Source organism: Aureobasidium pullulans, assembly GCF_000721785.1.
Source record: "Aureobasidium pullulans EXF-150 unplaced genomic scaffold scaffold_16, whole genome shotgun sequence".
Lineage (NCBI taxonomy): Eukaryota > Fungi > Ascomycota > Dothideomycetes > Dothideales > Saccotheciaceae > Aureobasidium > Aureobasidium pullulans.
In genome coordinates, this window is record NW_021941036.1 from 335,294 (window position 1) to 361,456 (window position 26,163).

General features: G+C 51.1%; 14 protein-coding genes across 14 annotated transcripts; 6 read left to right on the forward strand and 8 right to left on the reverse strand.

Annotated features, from left to right (window-relative positions):
• Positions 1 to 33: 33 nt before the first annotated feature.
• Positions 34 to 1,045, forward strand: M438DRAFT_66721 (uncharacterized protein). Its single transcript, XM_029910238.1, has 2 exons — positions 34 to 150; positions 209 to 1,045. The coding sequence occupies exons 1-2, from the start codon at positions 73 to 75 to the stop codon at positions 956 to 958; spliced, it is 828 nt and encodes a 275-aa protein (XP_029758181.1). The 5' UTR covers positions 34 to 72; the 3' UTR covers positions 959 to 1,045.
• On the reverse strand, positions 985 to 2,929 carry M438DRAFT_66710 (uncharacterized protein). Its single transcript, XM_029910237.1, has 2 exons — positions 1,198 to 2,929; positions 985 to 1,145 (listed from the first exon to the last, which is right to left on the reverse strand). Exons 1-2 carry the CDS (start codon positions 2,795 to 2,797, stop codon positions 1,012 to 1,014), a joined length of 1,734 nt encoding a protein of 577 aa, XP_029758182.1. The 5' UTR covers positions 2,798 to 2,929; the 3' UTR covers positions 985 to 1,011.
• A 133-nt stretch (positions 2,930 to 3,062) lies between these two features.
• M438DRAFT_337521 (APG9-domain-containing protein) lies at positions 3,063 to 5,622 on the forward strand (the record flags this gene model as incomplete). The annotated part of the gene is made up of 2 exons (XM_029904000.1): positions 3,063 to 4,307; positions 4,363 to 5,622. The coding sequence occupies 2 exons, from the start codon at positions 3,063 to 3,065 to the stop codon at positions 5,620 to 5,622; spliced, it is 2,505 nt and encodes an 834-aa protein (XP_029758183.1).
• Positions 5,623 to 6,635: 1,013 nt separating this feature from the next.
• M438DRAFT_347691 (fatty acid/sphingolipid desaturase) lies at positions 6,636 to 8,433 on the reverse strand. Its single transcript, XM_029905961.1, has 2 exons — positions 8,247 to 8,433; positions 6,636 to 8,191 (listed from the first exon to the last, which is right to left on the reverse strand). The coding sequence occupies exon 2, from the start codon at positions 8,161 to 8,163 to the stop codon at positions 6,715 to 6,717; it is 1,449 nt and encodes a 482-aa protein (XP_029758184.1). The 5' UTR covers positions 8,164 to 8,191; positions 8,247 to 8,433; the 3' UTR covers positions 6,636 to 6,714.
• Positions 8,434 to 8,638: 205 nt separating this feature from the next.
• M438DRAFT_323607 (oligomeric complex COG6) lies at positions 8,639 to 11,442 on the forward strand. Its single transcript, XM_029903019.1, has 3 exons — positions 8,639 to 8,714; positions 8,867 to 9,198; positions 9,249 to 11,442. Exons 2-3 carry the CDS (start codon positions 8,911 to 8,913, stop codon positions 11,073 to 11,075), a joined length of 2,115 nt encoding a protein of 704 aa, XP_029758185.1. The 5' UTR covers positions 8,639 to 8,714; positions 8,867 to 8,910; the 3' UTR covers positions 11,076 to 11,442.
• Positions 11,156 to 11,514, reverse strand: M438DRAFT_323610 (bola-like protein; the record flags this gene model as incomplete). The annotated part of the gene is made up of 2 exons (XM_029903020.1): positions 11,156 to 11,334; positions 11,388 to 11,514. The coding sequence occupies 2 exons, from the start codon at positions 11,512 to 11,514 to the stop codon at positions 11,156 to 11,158; spliced, it is 306 nt and encodes a 101-aa protein (XP_029758186.1).
• A 219-nt stretch (positions 11,515 to 11,733) lies between these two features.
• Positions 11,734 to 13,038, forward strand: M438DRAFT_278495 (NGG1p interacting factor 3; the record flags this gene model as incomplete). Its single annotated transcript, XM_029901008.1, has 4 exons — positions 11,734 to 11,795; positions 11,843 to 11,886; positions 11,940 to 12,065; positions 12,131 to 13,038. 4 exons carry the CDS (start codon positions 11,734 to 11,736, stop codon positions 13,036 to 13,038), a joined length of 1,140 nt encoding a protein of 379 aa, XP_029758187.1.
• A 222-nt stretch (positions 13,039 to 13,260) lies between these two features.
• Positions 13,261 to 15,861, reverse strand: M438DRAFT_376465 (DNA replication licensing factor mcm2; the record flags this gene model as incomplete). Its single annotated transcript, XM_029908660.1, has 2 exons — positions 13,261 to 13,515; positions 13,591 to 15,861. 2 exons carry the CDS (start codon positions 15,859 to 15,861, stop codon positions 13,261 to 13,263), a joined length of 2,526 nt encoding a protein of 841 aa, XP_029758188.1.
• Positions 15,862 to 16,169: 308 nt separating this feature from the next.
• Positions 16,170 to 17,898, forward strand: M438DRAFT_347695 (zf-UBR-domain-containing protein). Its single transcript, XM_029905962.1, has 3 exons — positions 16,170 to 16,242; positions 16,291 to 16,345; positions 16,394 to 17,898. Exons 1-3 carry the CDS (start codon positions 16,205 to 16,207, stop codon positions 17,759 to 17,761), a joined length of 1,461 nt encoding a protein of 486 aa, XP_029758189.1. The 5' UTR covers positions 16,170 to 16,204; the 3' UTR covers positions 17,762 to 17,898.
• Positions 17,899 to 17,980: 82 nt separating this feature from the next.
• On the reverse strand, positions 17,981 to 19,286 carry M438DRAFT_301667 (ubiquinone biosynthesis protein COQ9; the record flags this gene model as incomplete). The annotated part of the gene is made up of 2 exons (XM_029902105.1): positions 17,981 to 18,806; positions 18,867 to 19,286. 2 exons carry the CDS (start codon positions 19,284 to 19,286, stop codon positions 18,474 to 18,476), a joined length of 753 nt encoding a protein of 250 aa, XP_029758190.1. The 3' UTR covers positions 17,981 to 18,473.
• A 672-nt stretch (positions 19,287 to 19,958) lies between these two features.
• M438DRAFT_357515 (uncharacterized protein) lies at positions 19,959 to 20,934 on the reverse strand (the record flags this gene model as incomplete). Its single annotated transcript, XM_029907177.1, has 2 exons — positions 19,959 to 20,216; positions 20,272 to 20,934. The coding sequence occupies 2 exons, from the start codon at positions 20,932 to 20,934 to the stop codon at positions 19,959 to 19,961; spliced, it is 921 nt and encodes a 306-aa protein (XP_029758191.1).
• An 868-nt stretch (positions 20,935 to 21,802) lies between these two features.
• Positions 21,803 to 23,215, reverse strand: M438DRAFT_66873 (uncharacterized protein). Its single transcript, XM_029910240.1, has 2 exons — positions 22,996 to 23,215; positions 21,803 to 22,917 (listed from the first exon to the last, which is right to left on the reverse strand). The coding sequence occupies exon 2, from the start codon at positions 22,914 to 22,916 to the stop codon at positions 21,912 to 21,914; it is 1,005 nt and encodes a 334-aa protein (XP_029758192.1). The 5' UTR covers position 22,917; positions 22,996 to 23,215; the 3' UTR covers positions 21,803 to 21,911.
• On the reverse strand, positions 23,071 to 23,856 carry M438DRAFT_376469 (DASH complex, subunit Spc34; the record flags this gene model as incomplete). The annotated part of the gene is made up of 2 exons (XM_029908661.1): positions 23,071 to 23,383; positions 23,438 to 23,856. The coding sequence occupies 2 exons, from the start codon at positions 23,854 to 23,856 to the stop codon at positions 23,071 to 23,073; spliced, it is 732 nt and encodes a 243-aa protein (XP_029758193.1).
• A 223-nt stretch (positions 23,857 to 24,079) lies between these two features.
• Positions 24,080 to 26,120, forward strand: M438DRAFT_301675 (uncharacterized protein). Its single transcript, XM_029902106.1, has 3 exons — positions 24,080 to 24,195; positions 24,248 to 24,537; positions 24,593 to 26,120. Exons 1-3 carry the CDS (start codon positions 24,117 to 24,119, stop codon positions 25,718 to 25,720), a joined length of 1,497 nt encoding a protein of 498 aa, XP_029758194.1. The 5' UTR covers positions 24,080 to 24,116; the 3' UTR covers positions 25,721 to 26,120.
• The last annotated feature ends 43 nt before the right edge of the window (positions 26,121 to 26,163 follow it).

Sequence of the window (26,163 nt, forward strand, 5' to 3'; positions counted from 1 at the left end):
GTGGCAGGCATCCAGATTCCACCGTCCAACTTCCACTTGAACAGCAATATTTTCTAGCAAGAAACACCAACCATGGCCAATACAACGGATACTCCATTCCGCCGCTGGGCGAGAGCGAACTTTACAACCAGCTTCCTCTATCCTTTGACGGTAAGTTGTGCCGCCTCCCAGATTCACTCCGAGCCGTGAACTAATGATTTCTTGACAGGGAGTTTTGTTCTTCGTGAAACACAGATATATGTGGCCCCTTCTTAGAGCAAGAATGCTACCTCTGGTCGTCATGTCAATCTTCATCCTGATCATCTTGTTCTTGACAGCCTATCTGCCTCAAGTCGCCCTTCTCAAGCTTTTCCACAAGGGTGGCTCGGCCTGGGTCAACGGTACTTTCCTGGTTCTTACAGAAGGCAACCTCATCATCGCCCTTCTCTTCGAAGCTTTCCTCGTAGACAAAACTCAAGTCGATGTCTTCGATGCTGTCATGGTTGCCAGAGGCCATGCAGAACTCATCAAGGTCAAGCGACCCGTTGACACCGAGGAGCCCGAAACACCACTCAAAGCCTTGGGACCTCGCGAAAAGGGCGCTGTATTCGCACCTTTCTCTTTTCGCCAACTTTTCGAACTCGTGGTGCTCTTGCCGCTCAACTTCATTCCTTTCGTCGGCGTACCGCTGTTTTTGATCCTCACTGGATACCGTGCTGGTCCTTTGCTTCAGCGCCGTTACCACAATCTCAAGGGTTTGAACAAGGAGCAGCGCAAGACTTTCATTCGCAACAAGTCGATGAGATATGAGTACATGTGGTTCGGCACCGTGGCTTTGATCTTGCAACTCATCCCTGTGTTGAGCATGTTCTTTTTGATTACTACTGCTGCGGGAAGTGCTCTGTGGGCCGCGGATATGGAAGACAAGAAGCGCAGACAAGAGAACGCTATCGATGACGAATACACCGATGAGCCTTGATTCAAAGTCGATGCTTGTCTAGTATGTATTATCATCTCTGTTCGAAACTGTATTTACTCTCTCTTCAAGCCATTCTCTTCTGGCTTGAACCATTCCCTCATCAGGTCTTCGAGGACTTCGTGTGCTGAAGCTCTGGCTTCTGCGGACGTGCTCGCACTGCCCTCGATGTAAAACTTAATTTTGGGTTCTTGTGCACGTTAGCAAATGGTCAACATTGTGCCAGCGGTATTTGGACTTACCTGTTCCTGAGCCGCGAACTGTGAAGTGCACATTACCGTCAAGCTCACAGCTGATCATCTGTGAGCTCTTGTCAACTGGCAGGGTCGGCTTGTTGTCAGGCGTTGCCGAGTCATATCCAATTGTCAAGTCGCACCAGCGAAGGATGCTACGACGTCCAACATGTGTAGGCTTGTTCTGTCGTATCTGCTCAAAGACCGCGTTTGTGACATCCGAAGATGGCGATATCACGTAAGTGTTGGCATCTTCGAAGTATCCGTACTTCTCGCAGAGCTGGTTGTACTTGGTCCAAGGAGTCAGGCCTTCCCTGTTCCAACGATTGCATGCTGCTAGGAAGACAGCAGCAGCGGCAACGCCATCTTTGTCGAAGACGACTTCGCTGAACATGTAGCCAATAGCTTCTTCGTAGGCAAACAGAGCGTCGTATCCTTGCTGCTGCAAGTCGCGGGATCTGTTGCCCAGCCATTTGAAGCCGGTCAAGGTCTCCTCCCAGTGAAACTTGCCATCAGCAGCTGCCATTCCTGCTAGCATCTTTGAAGAAACGGTTGACGAGAGCATCGCTAGCCCCTTGCTGTCCGGCCTTGATTCATATGTGTCCAAGACGTGAGACGCGAGCAAGACACCCATCTGATTGCCTGTCAACTGCCTCCACTCATCATCAACCTTCTCTGCTGCTGCAAACCTGTCGGCGTCTGGGTCATTGGCTAAGATCAATTTGACACCATTTCGATCCGCGACTTGTTTGGCTAGGGCCAGGGCACCCTTCTCCTCGGGATTGGGGAAACGCACTGTCGGAAAGTCTGGGTCTGGGTGGGCCTGCTTTTGCACTACGTGCATCTTGTTCTCAAGTCCCAATTGCTTCATGACTGATGTGAAGAAAGGGAGGCCAACTCCATGCATTGGCGTGTATACAAAGGGGAGCGATGATTCGGAGTTCGAGATCGATGCGTTTCTGGCGACAGTGGACATGTAACCTGCCTCGACCTGTTGCAGTGCGTTGGTCACAAGAGGACCTCCTCGCTCAACAACTTCCATATCCCAGGTGATTGGCTCCAGATTCTCTTCAATCGATTTGGCAATCCCAGCATCATGCGGTGGGATGATCTGACATCCATTTCCCCAGTATACCTTGTAGCCATTATCAGCGGCCGGGTTGTGTGAAGCAGTGACCATAACACCAGCCGCTGCATTTAGATGGGCAACTGTGTATGGAACAAGTGGAGTATGCACTTGACCCAGCCATTTGACCGGGATACCTTTTGCTACGAAAACGGCAGCGACCAGTTTGGCGAACTTGTCAGAATTGTGACGGGCGTCTCTCCCAATGACAATACCACGAGTTTTGACGTCGGTCTCGGTTCTGAGCAAATACTCAGCTAGACCTTGAGAGGCTTGGATGACAGTGAGGGAGTTCATGCGTGAGAAGCCGGCCTCCATTCTTCCACGTAATCCGGCGGTACCGAAAGCAATACGCTTTTGGAGTCGTGATTGGAGTTCGACTGTATTATTTTCGGCGGCGAGTCTCTCGATCTCTGACCGAGTGCACTCATCCTGATCAAGACGGAGCCACTCTTTTACAAGGGTCTGCAAGGTCTGATCCATGTTTGATATCTTTGTCGTGAAGGCTGTTGAATCAAGATGATCTGAACACGATACTCTATCACATGTCAAGATGGTTAAGGTTGAGGGCTAATCTGCAGGGCTGAGGCTCGGGCCGATCGCGCCAAGAAGGTGGAGAATGACGAGCACCAACACTCGGGTGACCAGTAAAGGCACGGGAGCAGCCAACACGAATAACAAGACACCTTGGAGCTGAGCAAACATATTCATCCATGCACCCATGCCGGTGTAGACGACAACGACCAAGATGATGGCCTCACGCATCTTGTCTCGTTTCCTGCCCAACGCAGATGATGGCTCTTATCAACAGAGCTATGGACATGATCATGGTCCGACGTCCGACAGAGCTGAACGAGGCCTTAGAGACTCGTCCGACGAACACGAGCTTAACGCTCTCCTCGCTCAAGTAGACGATGAAGCCGACCTTGACTTTGACCCGCGACAAGGCACATCATCCCGACCTCATGGAGACGAAGACATTCCAGCCTCGTTGCTCATGGAGGACAAGCCCGATCAGAGCTCGTTTGCTCCATCACCAAGTCGTCGTGCCGAGTCACAATGGAAAAGAGCCCAAGAGAGGCAACAACTACACCCTGATGACCGGCCACTCCGCGTCGTGCCACACGCACCCAATCCGAATGTCGTCCTCCGAGAGCAAGCCATGTGGTTCTGGACAAACGTTCAAAACCTGGATGCCTTCCTCCTCCAGGTCTATCAGTACTTTACTGGACATGGGATATGGTCGATATTGTTATCGCGTTGCCTTCACCTAGCCACCACCGCATTCCTCTTCAGTCTCTTCATCTTCCTCTCGACTTGCGTCGATTACACCAAAATCCCTACCAGCAAGAGTTCATCCGAAGTCTTGATACCCCAGTGTATGAAGAACTCATCCTGGACAAAGAGTCTTCTCCTGTGGGTCTTCTGCTTTTGGTGGTTATGGACTTTATTTACATTCCTCGCCGACATACCCAGGCTGAAAAAGATGGAAATGTTCTACCAGCATCTGCTCGGCATACCCGATACTGACATCCAAGCTGTTTCCTGGGAAAGAGTCGTACAAGGGCTCATGAAGCTTAGAGATCTCAACCCAGAGACTGCCGCTGAGGTTCCAAAGTACTTGAAGGCTGCAGGAAAACAGTCAAAGCAAAGAATGGACGCCCATGACATTGCAAACCGTCTCATGCGTCAGGACAACTACAGCATTGCTCTTTTTAACAAAGAGATCATCGATCTCACCCTCTCCGTGCCCTTCCTCGGCAATCGTCAGTACTACTCCAGAAGCCTCGAAAACTGTATCAACTTCTGCTTCAATGATTTCATCTTCGACGAGCAAGGTCAAGTCAAGACTGCGTGTCTACAAAGGAAAGATAGGAGTCGATTGATCCAAGCTCTTCGCACCCGCCTTCGCTTCGTTGCTATCTTGAGCATCTTCTTGGCTCCCTTCACCATTACTCTAAACTCCATCTACTATTTCTCGCGCTACTACGCTGTAAGCCGAAATGGTTCTCCTTCAAACTGCCTGTTTCAGTGCTAATGTATTTTAGGAATTTCGCGCTAGCCCATCCGCCATCGGTGCACGAACTTTTACTCCTCTGGCAGAATGGAAGTTCCGTGAATTCAACGAACTTGACCACGATTTCCGTCACCGCATCAAGCAGGCACATCCGATGGCAGCTGCCTATCTTGATCAATTTCCCAGAGACAAGACTCATCAGTTTCTACAGTTCGTGAGCCTCGTCAGTGGTACTCTGGCAGGCCTTCTGACCATTGCCACTTTGTGGGATTCGGAACTATTTCTTGGCTTCGAGATCACACCTGGTCGCACAGCTTTCTTCTACGTTTCTATCCTTTTGGCAATTGCCACTGGAGCGCGAAGTGCTATTCCCGACGAAAGCAAGGTTCACGAGCCCATCTTCCACCTGATGAATGTCATTGATGCCACTCACTACTGCCCTGCCCGCTGGAAGAAGCAGCTACACAGTGATGAGGTCAGGGTCGAGTTCTCTGCCCTTTATCAGATGAAAGTCATGATATTCCTCGAGGAGATTTTGAGTCTTTTGATCGCTCCTTTTATCCTGTGGAGAAACTCTGGAAAGCGGAGCGAAATGATCATCGACTTCTTCCGCAACTCCACGGTCCAGGTTGACGGGCTTGGTCACCTGTGCACATTCGCAGTCTTTGAATTTAGGAAGAGCAAAAATGTTGAGGATGATGTGGATAAAGACGTCGATGGGTTACGCGAGGAATACTTCGGCACCAAAGACGACAAGATGGCCATGTCGCAATATTACTTCATGGAGCGCTTGGGCAAGTATGACCGACAGCAGGCTGCACGACACAACCGTCCACATGGCATACAGCTACCTCCAGCGTTCCCTCCGCTAGAGACTCCTGCCACCATGCGGGGTAGGAATGTAAGGGAGCCTTCCTCGCATCAGCCGTCACCGCATCAGTCTTTGTTGCTAGACGTTCCGCGACAGAAGGCTGGTTCAGCGCCCTACAGAAAGGCCGGGGGACAGCGTCTAGCGCAGTTGCGTGCCGGTGGTAAACGTCACAATCCGGCAGACTACTTGAGTCCCAATGAGGGCGAAGAAGACCACATTGCGGGTCTCGACGCCATGACTACAAGCAGACTCATCGAGCAGGACAACAATCTATCGGACTCTTGGAAAGCATTTGGCGAAAGAGCCGATATGGAGGATTTAGAGGTGGCTAATGAGCGACGTCCGAACAACGGAGTCTTGGGACTTCTCGTCGAATATTCCAAGGCACATGCTGGCGGCAAGGGACCTAAGATAGGTTGATGATGAATGATATCCCTAGGCGTTGGCAGAAGAAAATAGACAGGTGCATTGATGATGATGCTATCTTCTACATGACAGCATCGGAGTTTGGCTAGGGTTTTGCTTTTGGCGTTCAGAGCTTCAGAAATGGATAGACGAGAAATGATCAACGACGAGCCAAGTGCTCCTAAAATATGTACATGCAAAGATGGAACTCCGAAAGTGGTATGACGACGATCTGCACTGACTCGAAACTCCCTGACTTGTATCACATCGTACACCTCCCACTCCAAAGTTTCACAACGCCAGCAAACCCAGCAAAACACCCTATCCCTATAGCCGCTTCGTTATCCTCAAGTTCCTAATACTGGCACCCTGCTGTACCTCCATACCACTCTCGCCATCTCATCGAGCCAGTGGAGCACTGCCACTCGAACTCCCTCGTCATCGACCCGACTCGCGTATCCCCCTCGAACCCACAGCGACAAAGTCGAAACGCTGACGAACAGACGCACATGGTTCTTCTTGGGAATGTCGGACGATGTGTCCCTTGCGGACCTGGATGATGGGTTGAAGAGATCAGGTAGAAGAGTGTGGTTTTATACACACGAGGATTAGAGTTCAAAGCATGCAAGAGACGTGATAGAGAAACTGTGATTTTTTTCGTGAAGAAGTGATGATGAGAGAATTTCGTAGACTGCTGCTCCAGTAAGCAGTGATGGGCGGGTTTTGTGCACATCAGTATGCAGAGTTGGAAGTGTGGGTTGATGGATGTCCACTGAGAGTGAGTGAGCGGAAATGCTCTCATTGGACAGAGCGATGGATGTGAAAACTTTGTGCAATTTGATGGACGTATGAGGGGATAGCGAGGGGTGTTGAGATGGAGGAAAGAGGTCAGGGGCAGTGCCTTTTCACTTACTAGATCTCAATGGACATGGCGGTCCACTTGAATAATTTCATGCATTTTGATGGGTACGCTTAGAGTTGTGGACGGCCGAAGAGATCAAGCACAAAAGTCTTGAAGAAGGACAAAGGTACAGAAAACATAATTCATTTAGATTCTAATTTCTAGATCATCTAATTTGCTAAAACGAGAGGAGGCGAAGAACTTTTCTAGTGCATCTCACCACTCTCGGCAATACTCTTCTGGCAAGCAGCCAAGATTTTCGCCTGTCTAGCGACATCGCCGAGACGTCCAATGACTTCCTTGTTTCCATCGTAGAAGCCATAGATAGCGTAGGGAATACCCACATCATCGCAGAACTCTTGGACAAGCTTTTGAGCTCTGCGCAGGTTGTGGCGAGGCATGCGAGGATACAAGTGGTGGATGGCTTGGAATTGAAGACCACCGTGGAAGAAGTCAAGCCATTGAGGACAGTCAACATCCATGGTCGTGCGAAGCATACGCTGGGGGAAAGACTCGTTGACACCGAGATCAGCGGTGCTCATGGCGAAGTGGCTGAGTGTGATCTGAACGTGAAGGGGCATCGTGACGGCGTGACTGATCATGATGAAAGCGAAACGGCTCCAGCCATCGGGAATGCTCTTGTACAAGACTTGGTAGCCGAACCAGTACCAGAAGAAGAACTGGCCGGCAATTTCAAACCAGCGATGCCACCATGCAGGACCTTTGCGAGGACCAAGACCAAGGATGAGGTACTCCCAGCTCAGGCGGTAGAGATTGAAGCGGCCAACGCAGAGGATAGGGTAGTATAACCAATGTTGATATTGGATAAGGAATTTTGCGAAAGGGTCGTATGTCATGACGCGGTCGTAGTATGTAGATCGGAGCGACTTGAAAAAGCGATGGGAGATGGCGAAGAAAGGCATATGCTCGATATCGGGGTCGTGCTCCGGAGAGTTTGTGATGATGTGGTGGACATTGTGGCTGCGTTTCCACCATCCTAGACTCAAACCTCCAAGAAAATCTGCAATGACCATGCCAATGACAGTGTCAACGTGGAACTTGTGCGTGATACCCATATGACCAGCATCGTGAGCACTGAAGACCAATTGGTGCCAGAAGAAACCAAGGAAGACGGCAGACGTGCAGTACCATCCGTAATGCAAGGTGGTAAGGAACATAGCGAACAGGAAAGAGTATCGTGATATCTCAATCGCGTAGGATTTGTAGTTGCAGTTGTAGAGGCCTTCGCTTCTCATACGCTGGTCCAACGAGCGGTACTTTTTCATAATGTCACCCTGCGTCTTTTGATCCAGCTCGGGATATTTCTCCAAGTCGTTGTTGATCTGGTCTTTCGTCCAGTCGCTCTCGGGGTCGTGGATGTTGTGTGGTTTCTCGTTGTCGACGTCCAGCGACGACATGGATGTGGAGGAGGATGCTCGTGACATGACGGGCTTGCGCTGGCGGAGTTGTGCATCGACAGGTTCGAACAGTGGTGAGGGCTCTCCTGAGCTTGCCTGACTTGACGAGTCGTGCTCTTCATCGAGGATATGGTCCTCGGCGTCAAGGACATGTTTCAATCGAAATTGACCTCCTTGAATTGGGGGAAGGAAGTTGGACCAGCGTCCTTCAATGACACCGATCTGGTAGGCGTGCATACGCTCGAGGGCTTCGGCGGAGTGCAGACTGGATATGCAATCAGAAAGAGCTCAAGTATAGCCAATTGACACTATAAAGCAACCTACGCTGTCACTTCATCTGTAGCATCTCTACCGATCATATGCATGATCGCCTTGTCACCGCCAGGGTGATATTTGAGCCACGCATCGACCTTGAGCACCTTCCCATTCATGACAATAATTGATCGGCCTTCAGCAATCAGAGCTTCGACTTCTCTTCGGCTGAAGACTCGCTCGCGCCGACTGATCATCTTGACGGAACTCATAGTGGACGATTTCAATGGAGAACGACAGACAACATGCCCACGAACAAGACCAGTTGAGATTCACAAAAGGAGCCACAGAAGCTTGTTGAAAAGACCCTTTCGTATCGACTGACCTGGACCAAACACGAGACTCTCACGCCTTCCCCACAATTCTGCGCCACTCCGACATGCAACTCTTGACGAGACCCCCCTTGTGTTCGGCTTGTTGCATACCGAGACGAGACTGTATTGTCTGTTGATATCCATGAACCAGCCTTGATACTGGTATGTAGTATTTCGCTACTATCCTTACATTGTGGAATTTTGTCCTACGTTCGGTTTTGCCCCAAGAACGAGACGATTGTCAAGACTTCGGCCACTCACTTCCGCATCGTGCTTCGTACAAGAACGATAATATCTGACATTGCATCGAACAGCAAAGGATCATAGTTGATATATTCAACTTGACTCAATTGCAATCATGGCCACTGGTTACTTCCCCGAAAGGCTAAAAGATGCCACATTGCCGCCTTCACCGGCCATGTCACCAGGACCAACAGCACAAAGATCAAGTGCGCTCCAAAGCAGAATTACGAGTGTACTTGCTGCATCCTACTCAGATCTGGAGATCCGGGATGCACTGGAAACTCTGGATGCTCGTCAAGTTCACAACACGGCAGAAACAAGGCGTAATCTCCGACTGGATGCACAGCAGGAACTGATTCAATGCAATGGAGAGATCATTCGTGACTTCGGACAAGTTGCACAGGTAAGAAGAAGCTTAATCCTGGTTTCGATATAAACTTAATGGTCGTACAGCAACTGCAACGAGTGGGTGCAGCCATTGAGGATCTCAACAAGCTGTGTTCAAATATGCGATCACACATCTCTGCCGCTAACAGAGAAACTGGCCCCATGTTGGAGGAAAGCACAGCGATGATGGCCCAAAGACAACAGACCGAGACCAAGCAGCAACTCTTGGGTGCTTTTACTTCACACTTCCTCTTGTCAGACGCCGAGATTACTTCGTTGACCTCTACTGCGGAACCGGTCACAGATGCTTTCTTCCAAGCATTGACTCGAGTCAAGCAGATTCACGACGACAGTCAACTGCTTCTGGGGACCGAAGATCAACAACTGGGTCTCGAGATCCTGGAGCAAAGCTCGAAACAACTGAACGCAGCTTTCCAGAAGCTCTTCCGCTGGACGCAACGAGAACTTCGTACTTTGGACCTTGAAAATCCTCAGCTTAGCATTTCTGTTAGACGAGCTCTTCGTGTATTAGCTGAGAGACCTGCACTTTTCCAGAGCTGCCTTGACTTCTTTGCCGAGAACAGAGAGCAAGTACTTTCGGATGCCTTCTATGCTGCCCTGACAGGAGGATTCGCTCAACGTATCGGAGGTCCAGCCTCGGGCAAAGCGATTGAACTCAGCGCACACGATCCGCTGCGTTACGTTAGTGACATGCTGGCTTGGGCGCATGCTGCTACAGTCGGTGAGCGTGAAGCCTTGCAAATTCTATTCATCTCGGACGCAGATGAGATATCAAGGAACATCAAAGCAGGCCGCGAACGCGAACCCTGGCTACAGATTACCGATGGCACTGATGGTGAAGAAGTCGCGGCTTTTGACGGCAAGAGGGCGCTTAATGACTTGGTGGATCGCGACTTGTCTGGTGTACTTCGCCAGTTACGCCAACGCGTCGAACAGACGATTCAAAGTCATGAGGATGCCACGTTAGCCTACCAGATTTCGAACCTCATCCGGTTCTACTGCTCCATCTTCGTACCACTTCTCGGACCGAAGTCGACTATTATTCAGACACTACAGCCGATCACGCAAAAGGCTTTCGAGCAATTCAGGACACTGATGAGAGATCATATCGCCAACATCCACAGCGATGTTTCTGTCACACCTCTGGACCTCTCACCGCCTGACTTCTTGTTGGAAGCACTGGAGACGTTGAAAGGTTTGATGAAGAGCTACGATACCTCACTAGCCAACGCTTCATCGGGCGAGGATCGCACTGGCTTCCAAGCTGTACTTGAAGAGGCACTCGACCCTTACTTGGCAGGTTGCGACAGCATTTCCAAAGGAATGGGAGCACCACAGAGCCAGATTCTTGCCATCAATTGTCTTCTTGCAACAAAGGAGACGCTCAAGGGCCGAGCGTTCACGGCAAACCGTTTAGACCAGGTGGACGAGGCGGTAGAAGATCAAGCAGAGAGGCTTGTGCATACAGTTCACGCATGGTTCGTGTCAGAATCAGGTCTCAAGCGACTTTTCGACGGCCTCAAGGAGTACAAGGATACCAACCTTGGTCAAGGCATCGCTGGCATCAGAAAAGTGAGAGAGATGCAGCCTGATAGATTGGCAGACATGGCACAGAAACTGGACGCATTCCTACCAGGAGCGATGGAAGATGCCAGAGCATTCGTTGGCAAGCTTGCAGATAAGAGGATGGTGCGTGAGGTGTGCGACAAGGCAGCAGATCTGTTTGTGGAGGAGTTCGAGTCGGCCGAGAGAATCGTGATTGGCCTGGACGAGACGATACTGGCCGAGCAAGGCGAAGAATTGGAGGAAGGCATGCTGCTCCGCGACGTCTTCCCTCGCACAAGCGATGAGATCAAGGTGCTGCTGAGCTAGACATAAACATGAAGATTGAAAATGGTATCATTTGAACATTATAAGGTTGTCATCCGAGACTTCTGGGTATATGTGTGAAATCAAAGGGTGCCCTTCTTCTTTTCCCACTCGGCGGGAGTCATGCACTTTGGTGTCCAGGCGTGGATGGCAGCAATCTCGGCTTTGAGGGTGTTGTTGACAAGGCGATGGCGGGCGAGCGACGTCTTCTTCTCGAACTGTGGTGATACGATGATGGCTTCGAACATTTGACCGCATCCACCTGGTATCGTCAGTGTCGTCGTCGCAGGAGGAAGTGGATCTTATCGCGATTACCTGACAGATCCTGGATGTCTACGTGCTGCGCCTCGAGTTTCTCGATCAAAGTGGCCTTGAGGGTCTCGGGGGTGACACCCGAGGAGTGCTGGTTTTGCACGGCTTCAACGTCTGTTCTGGCGCTCATGATTTGGTGATCGAATGTGTGATTGACTGCTAAGGTGGATTGTCGCAAAAAGTGCTGCTTCCTCTCAAGACGTCGAAGAATGACGCAGCCAGCGTGGGAGCTTCGGCCTGGACTTTCACTTTCTCGACCAGCAACTCGAAGTCTTTCAATCTCTGTACAATCGTTCTTTCCTGTCGCACACTCTGCATGTTCTCGGCTACTCTACGTCGTGCAATCAAGATGAGTTCAACAACTTCTTCGGCCCCCTTCTCAAAGGCCGTCACCGGCGCAATGCGTAAACTGTTCGTCAGTGCTTCTTTGCATATCATCGCATCGCTAATGTAGTCAGCTACCCAGAGGCGCTCGCCGACAAGAGCTGGGACAACACTGGTCGTACGTCTATACTCTCGAACCTCTTTCCTACACACAACTCTGACCTGCATCAGTCCTTCTCGAATCGCCTTTCGACCCCATCCGTCGCCAGATGAACTCGGCCCTCTTGACCATTGACTTGACCAAGGCTGTCGCCGACGAAGCCATTGAACGTGGAGACTCCATCATCGTAGCCTACCGTACGCCCATCCGATGAACGAATATCTACTCGAAGCAAGCACGCCTAACTTTACGTCAAGCATAGATCCCATCATCTTCAGAGGTCTCAAGAGCTTGTCCCTAGCCGACACCCAACAACAAACCCTACTACGTCTGGCTGCCGAAGGCATCAGCGTATACAGTCCCCACACAGCCATTGACTGCGCACCCGGTGGCCTAGGCGACTGGCTCGCCGACATCGTCTCCGGCACCCCCATGAGTGCAGAAGAACTGGCCGCCCAAGCAGAGCAAAAGCAAGAGGAGCTGAGCAATCAAGAGCCAGAGACTCCCAGTCAACAACTGAAGCGACCTACTTTCCAACTTCAACACCACCCCAGTCAACTCAGCATCAAGGACCGCACGCTCAAACTCGGCAATGACACGCATACTCGTCGTCCTATCAAGCCTTCATCCGTACCTGGATACCAAAACACAACTGCCGGTATGGGTCGCATTGTGCGTTTCAACACCCCTCAGCCCTTGTTGGAGATCATCGACCGCATTGGTCGTGGACTCGGAAACCCCAAGGGCTTTCCCATCGCCATCCCTCAAGGCAAGACCATGGACGAGATCGATATTTCCAGCGTCGCCATCTGTGCCGGCTCTGGTGGAGGTGTGTTCGGCGGTCTAGGCAAGAACGGCGAGGAAGATGTGGATTTGCTGTTTACCGGTGAATTGAGCCATCATGAAGCCTTGGCTGCAATTGAGCAAGGCAAATGCGTTATCGCGTTGTTCCACTCAAACACCGAAAGAGGCTTCTTGCACGGAGTCTTGAGGCCTCAATTGGAGAAGAGTGTTAAAGAGGAGTGGGAGCGTGTGAGAAAGGAAGAGAAGGGTAAGGCTGGTTTGAGCGAGGATTACCTCGAGGCTCTTGAGGATGATCACGTCGAAATTCATGTTAGTGAGGTCGACCGTGATCCTTACGGTATCATGATTTCCAAGGATGAGATCTAGAGTCAGACATGGTTGAACGATAAGGACGGGTCAAAACAGGGCTGGGACAATCAGGCATTGGTGATGAATCTTGGAAAAAGGCTTTATATACCCCTGTCATAATAGCTTTATAAAAGAAGTAAAGAAGAGCAGAAAAAACACAGGTATCTCTTTGAAAAACGCCAACCCAATCCTACCCTCCTTTTGTCACGAAACCCACCCATCACACCAGTTGCAAAATCATCAAGCAACAACACCGACATTCTGCGCAGCACCAGCCCTAGCATTTCTATTCTTCCTCACAGCACCAGGTCTAGCCAAAGTATATTTGGCAAACGCTCTAGCCAACGCCTTTTTACAGCTGACCTTTTGACTGCCGACGAAAGAGTCGATGGCGACGGCGATTGCGCGATCGATATCCGTGCTGCTGCAGTATTCGGATAATCTCATCTTCGCAAAGGATTCGGAGATTCGGAGGATAGATTCTAAATGACGGACCTGTTGTTTATACGAAATTAGCAAGAGCTTCGAGAGGGGGAGGGGGATAAAAGGGGGGTTGGATGAGTGTCTTACAGTAATGGGATAAGCGCCTGTAGCGAGCGACTCCCTACGCATGTCCGCAAACAATCTCGCAATCTTATCCTGGTCGATTTGGTACAATCTAGGACGACATCTCTCACGCGCGTAAAGGATGTATTTACGCAACAGTTCTTGCGGGATCTCGCCTTGTTTTGATGTTCCGACGTCGCCGTCAACTTCCATGTTGGCATCTTGCATGCTGTTGACTGGTGCGTCGTTGGCCGAAGAACTGAGTGTAGGGTGAGCTCTGCCGTGGGAGTTTACGACGAAAGCGGCAAGACGCTCATCCTCTTCTGGGTCCACGGTATCGCGGACGACGCAGAGGATGTCGAAACGAGACAGGATGGGTTCGGTGAGTTCGACGTTTTGGGAGAAGGGGACTGTGCCGTTGTATCTGCCGCCGATGGGGTTGGCTGCGGCGACGACAGCACAGCGGGCTTGGAGGGTGGTGACGATACCGGCCTTGGAGATGGAGATGGTCTGTTGTTCCATGGCTTCGTGGATGGAAGTGCGGTCTTGGTCGTTCATCTTGTCGAATTCATCGATGAGACAGGTTCCCTTGTCTGCAAGCACCAAAGCACCACCTTCCAATGTCCATTCTGAAGTCATAGGGTCGCGTCTTACTGAGGCGGTCAAACCAACAGCGGAAGCACCTTGACCGGTGGCGAAGACGGCTCTGTGTGCAGTACTTTCTATGTACTTCAGCACTTGCGACTTTGCGGTACCGGGGTCACCAAGAAGCAACACGTTGATGTCACCTCTGATGGAATGCTTGCCTTGAGCTTCCTTGCTCACGCCACCGAACAGACTGAGTGCGACTGCTGTCTTGATATCGGTATGGCCATAGATACTGGGTGCGATACTGTTGATTACCTTGTTGACAATCTGAGGGTCTTTTGACAAAGCACGAATCTCACGCTCATCTTCCTCGGTCAACCTGAAGCCAGACAGCTGGTCATGAGACTTGACGACATGGTTAGCTTCCAGGATCGTGGCAAATACAGGGAAGCCGTTCTTGTTGTTCAATTGAGCATCGTAGTTGTTGCGGTAGATACCAGTAATCTCAACTTCCTCACCAGGCTTGGCCGAGTCAATGAGATCCCACAAAAGAATGACTTCTCTGTGACGAGGCAGACGACCGGCAGGCACAGTTCCAGGAGACTCTTGAAGAGTGATTTTCTGGTAGTTGCGGTAGACGGTCTTCTCGGAGTTGACTGTAAAGGGGCCACGGGACTGGCAGTTCTGGCAGAAGGAGATCTTGACTTCCGAGTTCGAATCTTGAGGGAATGGACCCAGAGTCACACCACACTTGGTGCAGTCGAATTTGATGTACTTGAGCTGAGGAAAGACACCGGTGCGACGAGTGACAACTCCGCTGACCCTGACAAGGCAGTTGAGGTGATTTTGACGCAGCTCTCTCAATGTGTAAGCTGTGGGTACACCCATGATACGAACGTGAATCTCAGAGTGGATACGTTCGTAGTCGGGGTAGTGGTAAAGAGTGACATCCATGGCAACGCGGTCGAAGATTGAGAGGGTTTCGGTGGGTGCGTTGGCAACGAAGTATGCCAGTGTTGGTTTCGTCAGACTAAGGTGGTCATAGTCGATTTCGAGGGATTCGGCGTTGATCTCACCCAGGGTGCGGATGCGGACACCGTAGACGGAGATACCGTTGTCATCAACGAATTCAGTCAAGAATGACTTGAATTCACGAGAGATACCACGATGGACTGCGGGCTGGACAATCCAGTCGGTCAAGTTCGAGGCCTTGATGTCTGCCAAAGCTTCGGCTGAGAGCTCCTCTGTCATGATATCTTCAGTCATATCCATATCGTCCTGCTCCTCATCGTATCTGTGTCGCCGCCTGCGGGGTTGTCTGGTCAGGTCCATCAAGTCATCCTCGTCCTCGTCCAGAGCTACTTGGGGTCTCCTTTGGCGTGCGAGCTCGCGATCACGACGGTTGAGGCGGGCATCGAGCTGTCGTCTGGAAGCCAGATCCAGATCATCGTATTCTCCTTCATCGTCAATATCCTGGCCTTCGTAGAAATCATCTGCGGGTCTTCTGTAGTCGTTCTCGAAGTTGTCGCCGAACAAATCAACACCATTGTCGTCTTCGATAAGTTCATCTGCGTCGTCAATGTCTTGGATCTGGTCCTCCTCGGGCTCAATGATGTCTTCTACGTCGTCGAGATCATCGTGTTGTGGTAGCATAGGCGGTGATGAAGCAGGAGGACTTGATGGAGGAGCGGCAGAGGATGAGCGCATCTCTACATCTTCGTCGTCTCTTTGGCGTTTGCGGCTGGCAGCAGCGGCTGATGATTCAGGAGCTTCGATCGGTGAACTGTGAAGGTGTGAGTTTGGACGACTGTAGCTCCATCTCATGGATCCTACATACCTCATGATTATGAAAGTGTGGATGGTGGAGGGTGTAAATGTCAAATGATTCGGATGGTGCTTTGTTGATTGCCAAAAGCACTCAGCCGAAACATTCGTCGCGACCCCTCGGCGCGTGCCGCGTAAAGTGCAATTCCATCCCAATCGGGAAAGTCGCGACACGCGCATCATCCATCGTCGCTGCTCTTTATCTGCCACAAACTACTGCATGATCATGTCTCAAAATACCGAAGCCTCACAGACCGCCCAAGAGTGGGTTTGATTCCGCCGAGCATTTCGATTCATTCTAACCGCTCATAGATTCATTGCGAGCCAACTTCAACTCGAAGCCGACGCGCGTGAAGCTCTTCCTTATGTACGCGCGAATACCATCAAGATATATGACAACTACTAATCAAAACAGCAATTCGATACTTGCACAAAACCTCTCGGTCCACTCAGGCAGGCCATCTTTGCTTGCCTGACATGCAATCCTCCTCCCACATCAGACAACAAATCACATACTCCGGCTGCTGTCTGCTACTCGTGCAGCATCTCTTGTCACGGCGAACATGAACTGGTCGAGCTCTTCACCAAACGCAACTTCGTCTGCGATTGCGGCACCACCAGAATACCCTCGTCACCATGTACACTCCGTCTTAACGAGTCCACCAGTCAGAAGGGTGACGTGACTGGCGAGACTCCTGCAGAGACCAACAAGTATAACCACAACTTTGCTGGCCGCTTCTGTGCATGTGACGATCAATACGACCCGGAGAAAGAGAAGGGAACCATGTTCCAATGCTTGGGCTTGGGCACTGTAGAAGACGGTGGTTGTGGTGAAGACTGGTGGCACCCTGAGTGTCTGATGGGCTTGCCGAGACCTCAACCTACCGAAACTACTCCCAAGGAAGACAAGGAAGAGACAAAGCAGCCCAACATTGAAGGTCAAGAAGAGACAGCACAGCCTTCCGACATTCAGGAAGAAGTCGACGAGGCACCCCTACCGCCAGGCTTCCCTGCCGAGGATGACTTCGACCATCTCATCTGCTACAAATGCGTAAACTCATTCCCCTGGATCAAACAGTACGCCAGCCAACAAGGCTTCCTGGGTCCCGTTTACCACAAGCAGCCATCTGAGAGCAATGAGGTGAAATCTGAGGAGAAGCCTACACAAGACGCAAGCCTGTCGTCATCAGAGACCAACAAGAAGAGAAGTGCCGAGGACGGCTCAGAAGAGTCCGCGTCTAAGAAGACAAAGGTCGAAACCGGGGGTGTCGTCGCGGAGACAACTACCCCTTCAACCACCACACCTGCTGAAGACACTCCTCTGCACACCAAACTCCCATCAGCTCCAACCGGCACTTTCTCCCTCTTCCTCAAAGAAGACTTCCGCAACCACTTCTGCCGCTGCCCCTCCTGCTTCCCCAACCTAAAGCCTCATGCCCAACTCCTTGAGGAGGAAGAAGCCTACGAACCACCCGTCTCCGAAAGCGACGACGAAGAAGCACAAAACGGACGTGGCAGTGTTGGTTCAGGAAGCACATACGAACGCGGCGAAGCTCTACTCAGCAACATGGATCGTGTCAAAGCCATTGAAGGTGTCATGGTCTATAACCATTTGCGCGACAAGGTCAAGACTTTCCTGCAGCCTTTTGCTGAGAGCGGTCGACCTGTTGGAGCTGAGGATATCAAGGCTTACTTTGAGAAGCTGAGAGGTGATGAGGAGGGTATCAGACTTGCTGGTGCTGGGGCTGGTGCCGCGGATGAGAGTCAGGAGGGCAGTCAGTAGACATGCATTCTCTATGAAATCTGGGGCTGGAAGGGAAAGGGAAGGCAAGGATAAGTGAAAGATACGACGCTATGGTAGATAGTCTCGAAAAAGAGAACAGTAATCTACTTGACGAAAGGAATCCTAATCTTGACCATGTTGTTCATATGTTTGGACACGATCTAGAACTAGTCACCCTTCTTAAGACGTGGGTAGTTGTAGCGTGACTCGTTAATAACGCTTGCAGGAGGTGTCGAATCGCAGTTGGCGACTCCAGGATGATCGATGGGCGAGTTGGGATCAGTGTTCTTCCTGTTGCCAGGCGATAGATGGGATGGTGCTGTTGGTCGTCTGCCATCTTCTGGTCGTTCCGAGGACGGCGAATAGGACGGCGAATTGAGAATGTTGGGATGATGGCTGTTGGTCACCCTTCTTAAGACTCGGGTGGTTGTAGCTTAACTGATAGCATGGAGAAACTTCAAAGTGACGACATGCGCAACCCGGCCATCGCGTGCAGTAATGTTTAGCCATCAGAATGCGCAATGTTTTGGTCATTCGATCATTTGTCCGGAGAGGAGAGCTGTTTGAAAGGCTCTCAGTAGTGGACATGTCTTCCTCCTCAAAAACGACTTAATAATGATCTCTGAAAGCTTCATCGCTCTCAATATGACCAAGTCATCCTCATTTCTTATTCGTATTCTTACACTTCATCCTCCGTCTCTTCCTTTCCCACTCATATCCTCACGCCCCAATTCCTAGCCATATTAACAGTAGCCACGCCTTGGAAACCAATCCACTCTCTGAAGTTCCTGTACGCACCTCCCACCACCCTCGCCTCCTCCAACCTCCTGTTCAAAAACTCCTCTGTATCTTTGAAATCCGTGCTCTTGTCTGTCGTCGAATATGTCTCTGTGGCCGCATAGATGGAACTCAATGTCGCACGCTTGGTGTACCATGAACTGTCCACCGCTTCATCACCAGCCAGGAACCACATTTCGTCGGCGAGGAGGAAGAGTTCGCGGAGGGAAGGGGGGATATTTCCAGCTAGGGACATGAGACCTAATGCCTATTTGCCTCTGAGTTAGTATTACCGTAATGTAGGAAGGCAGAAAGGATACAAACAAACCTCCTGCCACCTCCCCTGCACCCCCACCTCCACATTCCCCCTCAACCTCTCCATAACCAACGCACTCACTTTCCCCGTAACACCCAATCCAGCTTCTTCTGCAAATTGCACTCTTTCCTTCAACCCCAATCTCTGCGTCCGTAGATGGTAAAGCACCAGCTCAAATTCGGCTTTTGGGAATAGGTTTGTAGAGGCATCTAGGTATCCTGCATCGCGGGCGCCTTGACGAAGAGATTGCGGTGTCCAGCCGGAGGAGGGAACGTGGAGGAGAGCGGAAGAGAGGATTGCAGTTTCGGTTGGTGGGTAGGGTGGTGGGAGGGGGGTTTCGTAGCTGTAGTATGTGCGGGTGGAGAGGAGGGGGCGGATAGAGGCCGAAGGTTGGAAAAGTCTCCGCGTCGAGGTGCGAAGTAATGGCTGCATTGTGGTGTATGTGTTTGTGTTTTGTATGTTTGATTGAGATGGTAGAGAAATCGAAGGCGTGGAAGCTGTGTCGCATGACTTTCCTGGAGGCTTCGGCGATGTCATCAGCACTTTATCCGCCTGCTGGGGTGCCAAGGCTGACTATACAGATAGATAAATGTCATGACGAGAGTGATTCTTGCAACGTAGCATTCTTGACTACTGAGCTCACTAGACGCTGCGATATGGTCCTGACAAAGGCGAGTTTTCAATTTGCTGGTGTTAGATTTGGTTTGTCTCGGCACACTGAAACACTTAGGTGCTTTATGGGTCTGACGATGATGGAAACATCTGACAGCAAAACGACAACAAATCAAGCCTAGAGAGCTCGCGACTGGCAGAGATTCAAGTGGAGGTAACCTTAACTCATAACGGATGTCCATTTACTATCCAAACGCGTTTATCTTGCTGGCAAAGTAGAGTACGATGCCAGAAGAAGTAAGGACAGGGTTGCCAAGCTTACAGTTTTTCTTAGAAGAGCAAGTCCCAAGAGCGAACCGTATTTGACTTGCTCTTGTGAAACGTGTCAATCGGAGGGTCAAAGCAGGAACTTATTACAAGTCTGGATAGGTGCTTGAACTGGTTCGTAGAAACATCATGTTTGACTGAGAGGACAGGAATCGAATCCACGATCTACCAGCGGTCATTGTCATCGCCGTAGCGCTCGTCATCTCTACCTTGGTCGTAGGCGTTGTCCATGCGGCCGCCGAATCGGTCGGCATCATCGCCCCAGCCTTCGACCTTGCCAACACCCTCGCCAACGAAGCCGGCAACATCCTCAGGCACATCCTCAACGTCCTGGACAGCGTTGTCCCACTTGTTCTCTGCGCCATACTTCATGCGATCGTAATCATTCTCGATGTCCTGGGGGATGTCTTCAACTTCGCCGACCTGTGAATTTATTGTTAGTAGGTGGTCAGATCACTACATGGTCGAGAGGTCTTACCTTGCGACCTGTCCAGCGGGCTGCATCTTCAGGAGCGTCTTCCACACGGTTCTCGAAGCGGTCGAACTTCTCCTCAGCTCTGTACTTGTCTTCCTCCCAGTCCTCTTTGACTTCATGACCCTCGTGCATGAGTAATGCACCACCAGCGAGGCCTGCTGCGGCACCCATAGCTCCGTAGGCCAATCCGTTGTGGTTCTTCTTCTGATGTTGAGGTTGCTGTTGTTGCTGCTCGTAGCCGCCGTATTGGCCCTGGCCCTGGGGAGGACCTTGGTTGTAGCTGCTGCCATACCCACCGCCATACCCGCCAGTGCGACCGGGATGTTCGAAGGTGCGTTCACCATTCTGGTCGTTTATGAACAGCCATCGGTTGTCACGGTCATCCCAGACTGCACGCCATGGGGGTGGCACCTGAGGTGTGCCTTGAGGACCAGAGTTGTAGCCTTGTTGCGGGCCGCCGTAGCCTTGCTGTTGACCTCCATATCCTTGCTGGGGACCACCGTATCCTTGTTGTTGGCCTCCATAGCCTTGTTGAGGGCCACCATAGCCCTGCTGTGGACCGCCGTAGTTGCCTTGAGATTGTTGACTGTAGCCACCTTGCTGACCGCCGCTATTGCTCTGGCCTTGGTGGGTGAATTCGTTGATGAGGTTGCCGAGTAAGCCCATATTTGTGAGTTGTATCAGGTGTCGTGGATGTGGAGGAGAATATGAAGAGAAAGTAAGTAGAATCGATGGAGAGGAAATGAGGATAATAAGCAAGTGAAGCGGTGTAAAGGGATGATGAAAGAACGTCCTAGCTATCCGAGAGTTGCCCGCATTACATTGATCTAGATTCAGCCCCACGTCACAACAGAAAGCTCATTCGTAGGAATACGAAGGTCGGACATGAGGTATTTTTGAGTGCACGGATTGGCTAGTTGTAATATGGCGTCGGTCGTTTCTTGCTTCTGTGGCTGTGTGTATCTATTTGAGATCCTGTCCAGCCTGCAGTTAGCTGGCGACACAGCAAGCCTGTTTTGTTTGCGACCGCAGCTGTAAGATGTTCCCTCGGTTCATACACATGTTCACCAAGGGTCTTGGCCAAGCCGGCCGTGCAGCCTGGAAAGCTTGCTTCGCCAGTTAAGCTTTGATAATCTGATGATCATGATCCAAGTTGTCAACATACAAGACCATACCCATCGTTGCCATCAGTTCGCATCTTCCATGTTCTTTTCGCGAATAGCATGTCGCCGTAGAAATGCTCTCGAAGGTAACGCAAATCCAACATGGCCCCCAAGAGCTCCATCCTCCCCGTATGCTGAAGTTTGTCATTACTACTGCTGTCAAAAGGCACGATGATTTTCGAAAGTAGAGCTAGGCCCAAGGAGAGAGTGTAAAATAGTCGCACTCTGTGGCCGACGTGCTCCTTCTCAAAATTATCGTGCATTTTGATGGATGGAACATGCGCATCGCCGCGACGTGGGAGTCGAAGTGACAAAGGTTAGCATACAGGGAGGTGTTACGTAGGGGGCAAACAATGAGAAGACCTCCAAGTATCGCTCTCTGTGGACGACGTGCCATTACTCAATACCATCGTGCATTTTGATGCGTTAATCAATGCGCATCGCTACGGCTTGAGAGTCGATGTGATGTGCTGGAATCTGTCATTTGTTCCACAGCAACCTCTTCACGTCGTGTTGGACGACAGGCATCTTCCAGTTGAGGCCAACGGAAGCTCCCAAGGAAGCGTTGGAGATACATCCTCCAGGCCAAACAGTATTTGCAAAGACGTGTTGAGCAACACCGAGCAAACCTTTGGCAAATTCGCGATCGGCGGTGAACTCTCCAGCTTGTGGGTGGTTGTAGTTATGGAAATCGAGCACGCTGTTGTTGATGGTCTCGAACAAGAGAACTGTGATCTGCTCGGCGAAGGGAACAATATCGACGTCGTGGTATTCCAGATCGCAAACGTGATACATGTGGCACTCACCAGCTTCACGAGCGGACTGATAATGAACGCTCTGCTGGAATCTGATGTCACTGGCCGTGATGGACTGGTGGGTTTCGAGTCTGTAACCAACCTGCAGAGACTTGCCATCGTAGATCTCGGGGTCCCGAGCATCGGGAAAATCGGAATAGACCATGAGATAGTTGACGATCAGATTCGGGACATCAGTAATCTCGACGCGGCGTAGCTTGCAGATGTCCGAGATGCAGAAGTCGGGGTTCGTGAGGATGTCGACCAAGGTCTCTGTGTTGTCGTCGACATAGTCGGGCAGCACCTTAACTCTCTTCATGCCGTTGTAGATCTTCTGAGCCACAAGCAGTCTCTTCTCTGGTGTGTCGAAAATCGAGCTATGTGCGTTCTGGTCATCCTTGAAGTATTCGCAGATCTCCTCCACGAGTTGGAATATGGTCTGCGCTACGACGTCCGCATCATCGTTGTTGACATTGATCTCAATGTGGATAGCTTGAGGAGGGTGAAGATCGTGATCTAGCGCCTCTCTGCGGACGAATATACCGATCTCAAAAACACTGTGCATTTTTACAGGCCGGAAGACTCCTGGCGTGGTCGCGGGAGATGGCCAGAAGTGACAGATTCTGACATACGGGGAGGGGAGGCAGGGTCTCGAGCATCGGGCAAAGCGATGAGCGGACTGATCATGCATACTGTACTGGAATCTGTCACTGGTCTTGATGGACTGGTGGCTTTCGAGTCTGTAACCGATTTGGATGGACTTGCCATACGCTAACCAGCTGTATTCGCCAGGAGTATCCCTCGAAGCCACATCAATCGTTGACGTTGCAGAATGCAGTCATGTCTCATCTGGCCAGACCTTCAATATCTTTCTCCATACTGGTGACTCTGGACTGGAGTGCCCTCTTCTTGTCCTCCAGAGCACGAATTTCGTCCTCCTCATTCATAAGGTCCTCTTTGCTCATGTGTAGTGTAGGCTCAACGTGGTCATCGTGGTCGTCGTAATCGTCTTGATCATAATCGTCATGGTTCTGATGCAGATGGTCTAGCTCAGCAGACTGCATGGCAACGCGTTCCTCATAGTGGGCGATATTCGCACTCAATTGAGCATATCGATTTCGCAGCTCGCCGATTCTGTCAAAAGCGCCGGGTATGGGACTGTCGCAAAAGTTAGTACGAGCGATCGAGCCCAAACAAATAGTGAGAACTGACTAGACTCTGCACAGCTTCTCGGCACCTCGCAGCAGAAGTTCGACATCGATATCACCCTTGGCTTGCTTCCCACTGTGTCCAGATCTAGTCTTGCGATACAAGTCACCACCCAGAACTGCAGCGACAGCAGTATGGCGACGAGGTGGTCTTTGAGTGTTTGGTGCAACGATTGATCGTGAGGCAGAAGTGGTGAAGGTGGAAGAGATTTGCTGTATTTGCGACTTTGAAGGGACAGGAGGAGGAGCTATAGAGAACAGGGCGCGTTCGTGTTGTTCGGTGTCTCTAATCAGAGCGGTAATGTCATGGTGGGTGAGAAGGGCATTGGTGAATTGCTTCGGTCGTGAGAAGGGAAGGTCGGATATGGACGAGGCACAGAGAGCGATCTGATCCAGATGTGACGATAGCAGAGACGAGGTCATGGTTGTTGAGTTGTGTGTTTCCGTTGCAAAGATTAAACAAAAAAGGGTAAACAAATGGACGGGCTCGCATGTGATTGACTGAACCTCCGAGAGTGAGAGCTCCGGCTTTCCTTGGCTTTCCGTCATTGCCATCGGCCTTCGACCAGCATCATCAGCTTGACTTCGCGAAGAGGCAACTCCATCAACACAGCCCATACACAACACTTGACGCGCTACCATCATTCCATACCGTCCGCCTATCTCTGTTTCCGAAGCTCAACATGGCCGACAAGATGGAAGGCGTCGAGGTCGCCTCTGCTCCTGTCGACAAGGCTCCTACTGCTGAGCAGCTCTCACAATGTATGCTTGGCCATCCAATCCGACCACTCATGTTTCTGACACGCACTCGCAGCCATAATCGCAAACTTTGGCCTACTTGATCAGGCTGTTGCTCGTTTCGATGGACGCTTCACCCTCCGTGTACTCCGCTCAATATCGAGCATGCGCAAGAGCCCCCAGCTCCTTGACGCCCTGTCTATTGCCGTTGGATCCCTCTACGCCTCACACCCAGACTCGCCCGACAAGCGCTTCCTGGAATCAGCTCTCCAAAAGTCCTCGTCCGCTCCGGCGAACGGCAATGCTCAGCCAAAGGATGGCGACGTTCTTCCAGAGTCCTTCATCTATCTGGCCGTCTTGATCCAGGTGCGTCTTCGCCGACTTACTTCCCGAGGGTCTCGTATCTGACTTTATCTACCAGGTTTACCTCCACGATGCGCAAAAATACTCACATGGTGCTGAGTTCTCGTCTGTTCTGGTCGACAGAGTACGAGAGTACAACCGCCGTACCTTGGACTCTCTCGCCGCAAAGTCTTACTTCTACTACCACCTCTTCCACGAGCAGCTCGACCCCAAGCCGCCGTCCAAGCAATCACCCGTCATTGCCACTAGATCAAAGCTTTTGGCCGCCCTCCGTAGCGCCGTTCTACGCAAGGACAACGATACCCAATCCGCCGTCATCGTTCTTCTCCTTCGCAACTACATCTCTACCGCCGACATCACTCAGGCCGACCTCTTGGTCAACCAGACATCCTTCCCTCCGAACGCTCCCAACAACCAAGTCTGCCGCTACCTCTACTACCTCGGACGCATTCGTGCCATTCAACTTTCATACACTGCCGCTCAAGAACATTTGACAAGCGCCACTCGCAAGTCTCCTACCAACAATGTCGCAGCCGGCTTCTACCAGTCTGCGATGAAGCTGTTGATCATCGTCGAGCTCCTGATGGGCGACATCCCGGACAGAGCCATCTTCAGACAACCTTCGCTCGAGCGTGCTCTCTACCCATACTTCCGTCTTGTGCAGGCTGTTCGTGTTGGTGACCTACAAGGTTTCGTTCGTGTTGTTGAAGAGAACACATCACAGTTCCGCCGCGACGGTACCTACACCTTGATCCTCCGCTTGCGTCAAAACGTCATCAAGACTGGTGTCCGTATGCTCTCCCTTTCGTACTCTCGCATCTCACTTCGCGACATTTGCTTGCGCCTGGGTGTTGAGAGCGAGGAGTCCGCCGAGTACATTGTTGCAAAGGCTATTCGCGACGGTGTAATCGAAGCCACCCTGGATCACGAGCACGGTTTTATGGAGTCCAAGCAAGCCGGAGACATCTACGCCACAAGAGAGCCTGCCGAGGCTTTCCACGAGCGTATCAAGGCTTGTCTGAGCATTCACGACGAATGTGTGATGGCCATGAGATATCCTATGAACAAGCACAGGCAAGAGTTGAAGAATGCCCAGGATGCCCGCGAAAGAGAGCGTGAGCTTGCCAAGGAGATCCAGGACGGCGACATGGATGAGGATGACGCTGGCGAGTTCGAGGGTATGTAAAGCATGGAATTGCATATAGATACGACGACTCGGCTATGTAAGATCAAGATGAGCGTGGCCAAAGGAAAGACGTGAAGCGTTTGATGAGCAGCATGGCGTCCGCCGGTTGGTGCATAGAACATCTTTCAGCAGAATAATGACAACTTTTCCAAACTCAACACAATCTATCGATCTCATCTATTATGTTTCTGCATCTTCTGATTCCCAGAGCTACTGTGTTCCAGTCGTCTCTTTTCGTCTCGTTGTTCCAGTGATGAGCCCGGACCACTGCGGCTAAACATCCAACCACCAGCTACCATTCTGCTCATCACTTCCCAGCCACCTCGACAACCTGTTGCACACCGCATTGTAGTCTTTGCTTGGTGTGTTGGCGCCCTGCTTTGTGGTGACTGACGTAGGCTTTGCTATATTTGCTGTTTGAGAAAACAAATGGCTGGAGGTAG

Coding starts and splice junctions, on each gene's coding strand:
- M438DRAFT_66721 (XM_029910238.1), top strand. CDS start 73: ATGGCCAATACAACGGATACTCCATTCCGCCGCTGGGCGAGAGCGAAC. Junction 151..208: donor GCTTCCTCTATCCTTTGACG/GTAAGTTGTGCC, acceptor ATTTCTTGACAG/GGAGTTTTGTTCTTCGTGAA.
- M438DRAFT_301675 (XM_029902106.1), top strand. CDS start 24,117: ATGGCCGACAAGATGGAAGGCGTCGAGGTCGCCTCTGCTCCTGTCGAC. Junction 24,196..24,247: donor TGCTGAGCAGCTCTCACAAT/GTATGCTTGGCC, acceptor ACGCACTCGCAG/CCATAATCGCAAACTTTGGC. Junction 24,538..24,592: donor ATCTGGCCGTCTTGATCCAG/GTGCGTCTTCGC, acceptor TTTATCTACCAG/GTTTACCTCCACGATGCGCA.
- M438DRAFT_66873 (XM_029910240.1), bottom strand. CDS start 22,916: ATGCATGATCAGTCCGCTCATCGCTTTGCCCGATGCTCGAGACCCTGC.
- M438DRAFT_347695 (XM_029905962.1), top strand. CDS start 16,205: ATGTCTCAAAATACCGAAGCCTCACAGACCGCCCAAGA. Junction 16,243..16,290: donor GCCTCACAGACCGCCCAAGA/GTGGGTTTGATT, acceptor AACCGCTCATAG/ATTCATTGCGAGCCAACTTC. Junction 16,346..16,393: donor CGCGTGAAGCTCTTCCTTAT/GTACGCGCGAAT, acceptor TAATCAAAACAG/CAATTCGATACTTGCACAAA.
- M438DRAFT_347691 (XM_029905961.1), bottom strand. CDS start 8,163: ATGCACGCCTACCAGATCGGTGTCATTGAAGGACGCTGGTCCAACTTC.
- M438DRAFT_66710 (XM_029910237.1), bottom strand. CDS start 2,797: ATGGATCAGACCTTGCAGACCCTTGTAAAAGAGTGGCTCCGTCTTGAT. Junction 1,146..1,197: donor AGTTCGCGGCTCAGGAACAG/GTAAGTCCAAAT, acceptor AACGTGCACAAG/AACCCAAAATTAAGTTTTAC.
- M438DRAFT_323607 (XM_029903019.1), top strand. CDS start 8,911: ATGGCCACTGGTTACTTCCCCGAAAGGCTAAAAGATGCCACATTGCCG. Junction 9,199..9,248: donor ACTTCGGACAAGTTGCACAG/GTAAGAAGAAGC, acceptor ATGGTCGTACAG/CAACTGCAACGAGTGGGTGC.